The 8,942-nt window shown below is 18.1% G+C and overlaps 3 protein-coding genes across 3 annotated transcripts; 2 read left to right on the top strand and 1 right to left on the bottom strand.

Moving 5' to 3' along the window:
* Nucleotides 1–340: 340 nt before the first annotated feature.
* PGAL8A_00051300 (conserved Plasmodium protein, unknown function) lies at nucleotides 341–2,902 on the bottom strand (the record flags this gene model as incomplete). The annotated part of the gene is made up of 1 exon (XM_028674531.1): nucleotides 341–2,902. One exon carries the CDS (start codon nucleotides 2,900–2,902, stop codon nucleotides 341–343), a length of 2,562 nt encoding a protein of 853 aa, XP_028530875.1.
* A 673-nt stretch (nucleotides 2,903–3,575) lies between these two features.
* Nucleotides 3,576–4,031, top strand: PGAL8A_00051200 (conserved Plasmodium protein, unknown function; the record flags this gene model as incomplete). The annotated part of the gene is made up of 1 exon (XM_028674530.1): nucleotides 3,576–4,031. The coding sequence occupies one exon, from the start codon at nucleotides 3,576–3,578 to the stop codon at nucleotides 4,029–4,031; it is 456 nt and encodes a 151-aa protein (XP_028530874.1).
* Nucleotides 4,032–5,231: 1,200 nt separating this feature from the next.
* On the top strand, nucleotides 5,232–8,663 carry Cdc 48 (AAA family ATPase, CDC48 subfamily, putative; the record flags this gene model as incomplete). Its single annotated transcript, XM_028674529.1, has 1 exon — nucleotides 5,232–8,663. The coding sequence occupies one exon, from the start codon at nucleotides 5,232–5,234 to the stop codon at nucleotides 8,661–8,663; it is 3,432 nt and encodes a 1,143-aa protein (XP_028530873.1).
* Nucleotides 8,664–8,942: the final 279 nt, after the last annotated feature.

Here is an 8,942-nt window from a genome sequence, read left to right as displayed (position 1 = left end):
AAAAAAAAAAAAAAAAAAAAAAAAAGACTAACATAAAATTTTAAAAATAGCATACCATAAAGAAAAAATTTTTAAATTAAAAAAAAAAAAAAGTAACAAATATATAATTTATCATTTATAAAAATAAAAGATAAAATAAATAACAAATAAATATTTTTTTTTAATTCTCATATATTAGAAGAAATATCTATGAGAAAATTCCTTTTAAAAATATATAAAGATAAAAATTAAATTATCATAAAATAACAAGTAAAAAAAACCTTTATCATTTAAAATAGTATGAAATTTTTTTTTTTTTTTTTTATAATCTTATAATAATAACTTTTATTCATTATTGTTGTTATATTTTTTTTAATAATATTTGTTTAATATCTTCGTATTCTGATGACAACACTTCTAATAGTTCTGATGAAATGTGCTTTTTAGGAAACCTTTGAAAAGAATTCTTTGATAAAAATTTAACTATTTTTTGAATTAATATTACTGTATCATTTTTTATATTAGTACCATATTTAGAATTCTGCAAAATTATAGATAGACTAGTAATTACACATATTAGAGTATTCTCATTGATTGAATGTAAAAGTATGAAATTTTTAAAATTATTCTGAATTAAATCTTCATCTTCATACATTGTTTGAATGTAATTATATGTTTCTGTTAAAAAAATGTTTATTCTATTTATGATAGATAATTTAAGTAAAATTAGGTGTTCATTTAATTTAATGTTAATATTTTTCATAATATTTTGTAACAAAAAAACACAAGATCTTAATGGAACAATATTATTTTCAACAAAAAAAATTAAAAATTCAGAATATTTAGGAATCATTTTATTTTCTTCATTAAGTATTGGTGATAAAGCAACAGCTATTTTATTAAAATGATGACCATTAACTTCATTTTTTTTATATTCTAATAATTCTAAAATTTTTTTATAATTGTGAAAAATATAATTATCATTTGTTTTTAGATACAAATTTGACAGAATCATTAATATACTTAACAAATTATTTACATCTATGTTTTTATTCTTTTTATCAATTATCTTATTAATGGATTCATATACCAATTTAATTTTTTTGTGATTTTTGCTAATGTTAAAGTAACTTATATTTAATAATGTATCAAATACTAATTTAATATTTTTATCATAATAATAGTTTTCATCAAATTTATTTATATAAATATCATTAGAAGAAATATAAATATAATCAATATTCATATTAATATCATAATTTGTTTTTAGTTTTTTATCTTGTTCATAATATATACTATCCATATAGTAATTTTTTGATGAAATAATATTATTGTTGTATAAAACGTGTTTTTCAATAAAGTTTGAAATATATTGAACACTCATAGAAAACAATATATTCATGTTATTTTTTAAATTATTTAAATGAGAAAATTGTTTCATATTTTCAACAAATACATATAAACAATACGTAATGCTATTTAATTCTTCTATACTAAGTTTATATACTTTTTCATTTAAAAAATGAAGAAATAAATTACTTCCTTCTATTTGCTCTATGTTATCGTTTGATTCATTAAATTTATCATCATTTGTCTTATCATTATCTGATACTTTAAATTGATTTATTTTTTTTTTTTCTTCTATTTCTTGTTCTTCTTTATTCTTTTTATTTTTTATACCTTTTTCAAATTTTAAACTGTGACATTTCCTTAAAAATCTTACAACATATTTAGTATCGTAAAGCAAAATATGTTTAAAAAAAATCTCACAAATATGTGTAAATATATAAGAATCTTTTATATTTAACCATTTAAATATATTTACAGATGATAAAACATTTTCTTTATTTATTTCATTTATTTTATTTAATAATATCAATTTACAGTTATTTTTCAAATTATCTATGTCATTATTATATAAATAATTCTCTTCTTGATGATTATCACTATAGTTTTTTGATATCTGTGTTTTATTTATCAAATGTAAATCATTATTATTATGTATATTTTTTTCCTCTATTTCTATTGAATTTTTATTATTAACTGTTTCATTTTTTTCCTTATTCAAAATTTCTTTTATACTTTCAAATTCATGATGAGAATTTGCTTCACTTAAAAATTTTTTATTTTCATATTTTTCTATATCTTTAATATCTTTTGTCATATTTATATACATATGAAGAATTTGAAAAAAATTTTGAAAATCTACATTTAGAATTTGATTTTTTAAATGTGCAGCTATCTTCAAATGAAGAGATTCATCATAATTTAATTTTCTTATTTTGAAATCGTTTTTTATTTTAATCAAACAATTACATATATCGTGTAAAAGATTTAAATCTATATTGTTTAAATTTTTTGATGAAATGAAGTAGATTATAATTTTAATATGTTCATAAGGATATTCATTAGTAGTATAACAGCAACATTTTAAAAAAGTTATTAATTCTAAGTTATTCAATTTAATTATATTGTTACACAAATGGGTATATAAATTAGAAATATCTTCTCCTTTAACATATAAATGAGAAAAAGCATTTTTATTTTTTTCTATAACTTTATCTAATATTTTTATTATATCATTAAGTGTTAAGTTTTTAAATATTCTGCTCAAATGTTTGAGTATACAAATATATATATTTTTATTTTCAAAAAAATTATAAGTTAATACAAAATTTACAAAATTTTTATTATTCATTAAATAAATATTGAAATAAAAAAAATCATTTATTTTTAAATATTTTGTTTTTTTTTCTTCATTATTTTCTTCAGATTCATTGATTATGTTGCACATATTCTCTTTTTTTACTATAGTACTACTTATATTCTTTTTAGTAATATATAGTAATTTTTTTTCACTATTTGTAACTACATTTTTTAATTTTGAGAATCTTAAAAAAATATGTTTTTTTAATTTAATCATTTTTCAAACAACATATATTTTTAAAAAATTATCAAATAGAAACATCTGTAAATATTCAAAAAAAAAAAAAAAAAAAAAGTTTAAAAGTTAAAATTAATTGATAAAATGTTTAATAATGTACATAAATATAAATAGACATATATTTTATGAAAACTATAAAGTGTAATTAAAAAATAAAAACATATTAAAGAAAAAATATTATTTTCTTTGTTCAAGAATTATATATATATATATATATTTTTTTTTTTTTTTTTAGGCTCATTTAATTTCTTTAAACAAGGAATAAGATTTTTTTTTTTTTTTTTTTTTTTGTAATTTATATAATATTTTTTTGTAATTTCTTATATTTACAAATTATTTTTATTTTTATTTTTTTTTTTTTTTTTCACATTATCAATTAATCTTTTTTATAACATGATAAAATATTTTAATAATTTTTTTTTAATGAAGCATGAGTAAATTCTTAATTTTCTTTTTTTTTTTTTTTTTTATTATGCTTTGTTTTTATTATTCTTTTTCCTAATGTTCTATTTTAAGTATATTTTTTTTGTGATTTATTTTTAAAGCAATTTTTTTATAGTATAAAAAATTATAGAATTTTTTTTTCTTTAGTATATTAAAAATTATTTATTTTAATTTATTTCAATTTTATCATTAAATCTTTTTATGAAGAATGGTAATACAAATATTTAGTAAAAAGAAGAATTGCAAATATGTAAGTTATGAAAGTGAACACATACTATTTCTATCCTCATTTCAATTAGCATTTGCACTTATGTTTTGCATATATTGTGAATTGTATTATTTATCTATAATGAATGTTGGATTACTAACAACTTCTCTTTTACATTGGAATAAACCGGAGCTAGGATTGAGAAGAAGTATTGATATATTAATGGCGATAATGAATATTATTATTCACATAATTTATTCATTTCAAATAAACATTTATTGTGTATTAATTTGTTTTATTTCTACTATATTAGTAACAACATCATATTTAATTGGTAAAAAATTTAGTTATAATTCTTACAGTGCTATATTTCATTTGTTTATACATACAACTGGGAATTTTACAGCTTTAACTATCTATTATTATGCAAAAAAAAAAAGTATCAATTCATTATAAAATTTACAAATTAGGAAAAAAAAAAAAAAAAAAAATTAAAAAAATAACTAGATATAAAAGAAAAAAATAGAATTAAAAAATAATTAAAAATGAACAAAAATTTCGTTGCGATTCATAATAAAAATCTATATATAAAATGTCTATTAATATTTATTTTATTCAAATTTTTAAATAAATATATATTAACGAATTTCATAATAGAATTCAAAATAGAAAAAAAAAAAAAAAAAAAAAGTTATATATATAAAAAAAAATTCATATTTTATAAATATTTTTTTTTTACTTTTTTCGTTTTCTTTTCCGTGAATTAGTAATAATTCGTAATACATTATTCAATTACTTATTTTTTTTTTTTTAGTTAAAATTTTTATTACACATTATTTAATTTTTCAGTTATTCTTAGAATATATCTATATATATATTTTTTTTTTTTTTATAATTTTTATTTTTTATAATATATATATATTAAAAGAGTTATACTTAACAATATTCTCCATTAATGTAATTAAACTTTTTTGTATTCTATTAAGATAAAAACATAAAAAAATTTTGATAATAATAAGAAATAAAATAAATAAATGTTTTCATTTCAAATCGTAATAATTATTTAAAAATATTATATTTTCTTAATAGAAAAATAATATATGTGTATAATAAATTTTATAAATATCTGAATTTAAAGATATAAAAGATAAGGGTTTGAGGTTTTTTTTTTTTTTTTTTTAACTTAAGAAAAATAAACACATAATATAAAAATAAAAAGTAAAAAAAAGTTAGTTTCATTAAAATTTTATTTAATAGATTTATATTTTTTGTGATATTAAAAGGAAATGGAGAACATATAGAAAAAAAAAAAAAAAAATAAAATAAAAAATAAAAAATAAAAAAGTTATATAAAAAAAAATTCATATTTTATAAATATTTTATTATAGCACTAGATATGTATGTGTATACCCTTTTGATATTTATTAATTATTAAATGTTTCATAAGTTTTTTTTTTTTTTTTTTCATATTTTTTAAATTATGATAAACATATATATATATATTTTGTATTTATAATAATTATTAATAGATGTATAAATAAGAAATAATTTAAAATAATTTTTTTTGTAAATGAATTATAATTGACAACAATAGTTAAGTATATTTAAAAAAAAAGAAAAAAAAAAAAAAAAAAACAATAAAGATGTAAAAAAAGGATGGAATTAAGAAAAATGCATCCCTTTTTTTTTTATAAAGATTATCTATCATTCTATATAATCGTATGTTTCATTTTATTAGTAAATCATTCGTTTGCAATTTCTATTAAGAGGAATTATAACAGCATTCTGTTTGATAATATCAACTTGAGTAAAACTAATCATCAATTTTATAAGAAACCAGATAATTTAACTTTAAGATCATATAAATATAAAAAACCCATAGCATCTATTAGTTCTTCTATAAGTAAGAAATTATCTAACAGAAAAGGAGAATCAGAAAAGGAGAAAAAGAGTTTTACAGAAATAAATAATAGTAAAAATGAGATAAAATATTATGAGAAATTTTATAATAATATAAATCAAGAATTAAATAATAATTCTAGTACAAATAATTTTCATGACACAAAAGATAAAGAAAAGAATATTTACATAGATAAAATAAAAAACATAACAAATTTAAATTCTGTTCCTAAAAATTATGAAGAAAAAAATATAGATAAAAAAAATTTCATAAACACTGAAAATGGTAATTCAAGGAGTTATGTTGATAATCAAACTAAAAATAATAGAATAACAAATAATTCTAATAATTTGAAAAATATAAATAATGAAAATATTGAAAAGTTTAAAAGGGATATTTTTGAAAATGATTTAATGAATACTATAGCTGATAAATTGGGATTTAATAATAAAAAATTTGATAATAATAAAGACCATATGAATTACAATAATAATAATAATAATAATGATGAAAATAATAATAATTATAATAATAATGAAGATATTAATAATGATAATGAAAATAATAATGAAAATATTAATAATAATAATGATAATAAAGATGGTAGTGAAAATGATAAAGAAACTAATTTTCTTTTAAAAGCATTAGAAAGTGGAAAATTTCCAAATTTTTGTGTTGTTGAAAATATAGATGAGAAAATAGATAATTGTGAAATATACATGAATAAAGAAAAGATGGAGGAATTAAATATAAGTGATGGATTTACTGTTTTATTAAAAGGAAAGAAAAAGAAAGAAATGTTAGGAATAGCTCGAGTTGATGAAAGTTTAAAAAAAAATTTTGTTATAATATCTTTTGCAATGAAAAAAAATCTAAGATTAATGCATAATGACATTATAAAAATATATCCATTTATAAAAGTACAAAAAATAAAAAGTGTATTAATAAGTCCCTTTAGCGATACTGTAGGAAGTCTAAGTAGAGATGAAATAGAGAACAAAGTGTTAAAACCATATTTAAAAAATAGCTATAAGCCATTATATGTTAATAATAATATATATATAAATTATAAAAATAATAAAGTGGAGTTTAAAATATTAAATATATCAACAGAAGAAAATGAAAGTGAAGAATGTGGTTGTATAAACGAAGGATCTGAAATAAATCTCTCTGAAGAATATTTAAATAGAGAAGATTATGAAGAACATAATGATGATATTACTTATGAAGATATTGGTGGTATGAAAAAACAATTAAATAAAATTAGAGAATTAATTGAATTACCTTTAAAATATCCAGAAATTTTTATGAGTATAGGTATATCAGCCCCAAAAGGTGTATTAATGCATGGAATACCTGGAACTGGAAAAACGTCGATAGCTAAAGCGATCGCTAATGAAAGTAATGCATATTGCTATATTATAAATGGACCAGAAATAATGTCTAAACATATTGGAGAATCAGAACAAAAACTAAGAAAAATATTTAAAAAAGCAAGCGAAAAAACTCCATGTATCATATTTATTGATGAAATTGATTCTATTGCTAATAAAAGAAGTAAAAGTAATAATGAATTAGAAAAAAGAGTTGTTTCACAATTATTAACTTTAATGGATGGTTTAAAAAAAAATAATAACGTTTTAGTGTTAGCAGCAACTAACAGACCCAATTCAATTGATCCAGCGTTAAGAAGATTTGGAAGGTTTGATAGAGAAATTGAAATTCCTGTTCCTGATGAACAAGGAAGATATGAAATTTTATTAACAAAAACAAAAAAAATGAAACTAGATTCGGATGTGAACTTAAGGAAAATAGCAAAAGAATGCCATGGTTATGTTGGTGCTGATTTAGCTCAATTATGTTTTGAAGCAGCTATTCAATGTATAAAAGAACACATCCACTTTTTAGATTTAGACGAAGAAGACTTTATTGAATTTATGAAAATAAGTGTAGATCAAAAGCAAAAAGAAGTTTCTAATAACACATCAGATATTGATAATAATGAAGAAAGTGAAAAATTGAATAATAAAAATATGTTTATGTCTAATAGAAATGATGAAGAAAAAAAAAAAAAAAAAATCGGTAATTTTTTTTTTAGAAAAGAGAAAGAAAAAGTATTAAATGAAAAAGATAATAGTGATAAAATTTCTGATAAAAAAATAGATGGAAAAACAAAAAAAATACCTTCATATATATTGAACAAGTTAACAATAAAAGCAAAACATTTCCAGCATGCATTAAACATATGTAACCCAAGTTCTTTAAGAGAAAGACAAGTTCAAATCCCAACTGTTACATGGAATGATATTGGTGGGATGAATGAAGTAAAAGAACAATTAAAAGAAACCATTTTATATCCATTAGAATATAAGCATTTATATAATAAATTTAATTCAAATTATAATAAAGGAATTTTATTATATGGTCCACCAGGATGTGGTAAAACTTTATTAGCGAAAGCGATAGCAAATGAATGCAAAGCAAATTTTATTTCTGTAAAAGGTCCAGAATTATTAACCATGTGGTTTGGTGAATCAGAAGCTAATGTTAGAGATTTATTTGATAAAGCGAGAGCAGCATCACCTTGTATTATTTTTTTTGATGAAATTGATTCATTAGCTAAAGAAAGAAATAGCAATAATAACAATGATGCTAGTGATAGAGTTATTAATCAAATTTTAACTGAAATAGATGGAATTAATGAAAAAAAAACTATTTTTATTATTGCTGCTACTAATAGACCTGATATTTTAGATAAAGCATTAACAAGGCCAGGAAGATTAGATAAATTAATATATATTTCTTTACCTGATTTAAAAAGTAGATATAGTATTTTTAAGGCAATTCTTAAAAATACTCCTTTAAATAAAGATGTTGATATTTATGATATGGCAAAAAGAACAGAAGGATTTTCTGGTGCTGATATAACTAATTTGTGTCAAAGTGCTGTAAATGAAGCTATTAAAGAAACAATTTATTTACTAAAAATTAGAAAAAAAGATAAATATAAAAATGGAAAAAATAAATCTGATAAAAATCAAGAAAACGATTTTTATGATCCTGTTCCTACACTCTCTAAAAAACATTTTGATTTAGCTTTTAAGAATGCTAGGATTTCTATTCAACCAGAAGATGTATTAAAATATGAAAATTTTAAAAAAAAACTTACCTTACAAGATTTCGCTTAAATACATAAATAATAATACATAAAAAAGTGGAATAATATTCTATAAAATAAAAATTAACCATATGATGAAACAGTTATAATTAAAAGAATCCAATGTATCAACCTATTTTTATAAATAATAAATACAATTTTTAATTATCCTTTTATAAAAATTAAATTAATTGATTTTTGTTAATTCAAGAGATTCTCTTAATCTAATTTAAAATATCATGTCAATATTTAGTGTCCAAAAAAAAAGACAATCTTTTTTTTTTTTTTTTTTTTTTTTTTTTTTTTTTTT

This window comes from Plasmodium gallinaceum (assembly GCF_900005855.1).
Source record: "Plasmodium gallinaceum strain 8A genome assembly, contig: PGAL8A_v1_32, whole genome shotgun sequence".
Lineage (NCBI taxonomy): Eukaryota > Apicomplexa > Aconoidasida > Haemosporida > Plasmodiidae > Plasmodium > Plasmodium gallinaceum.
The sequence above is the reverse complement of the archived record's forward strand: the minus strand, read 5'-3'. Positions and strand labels throughout refer to the sequence as shown.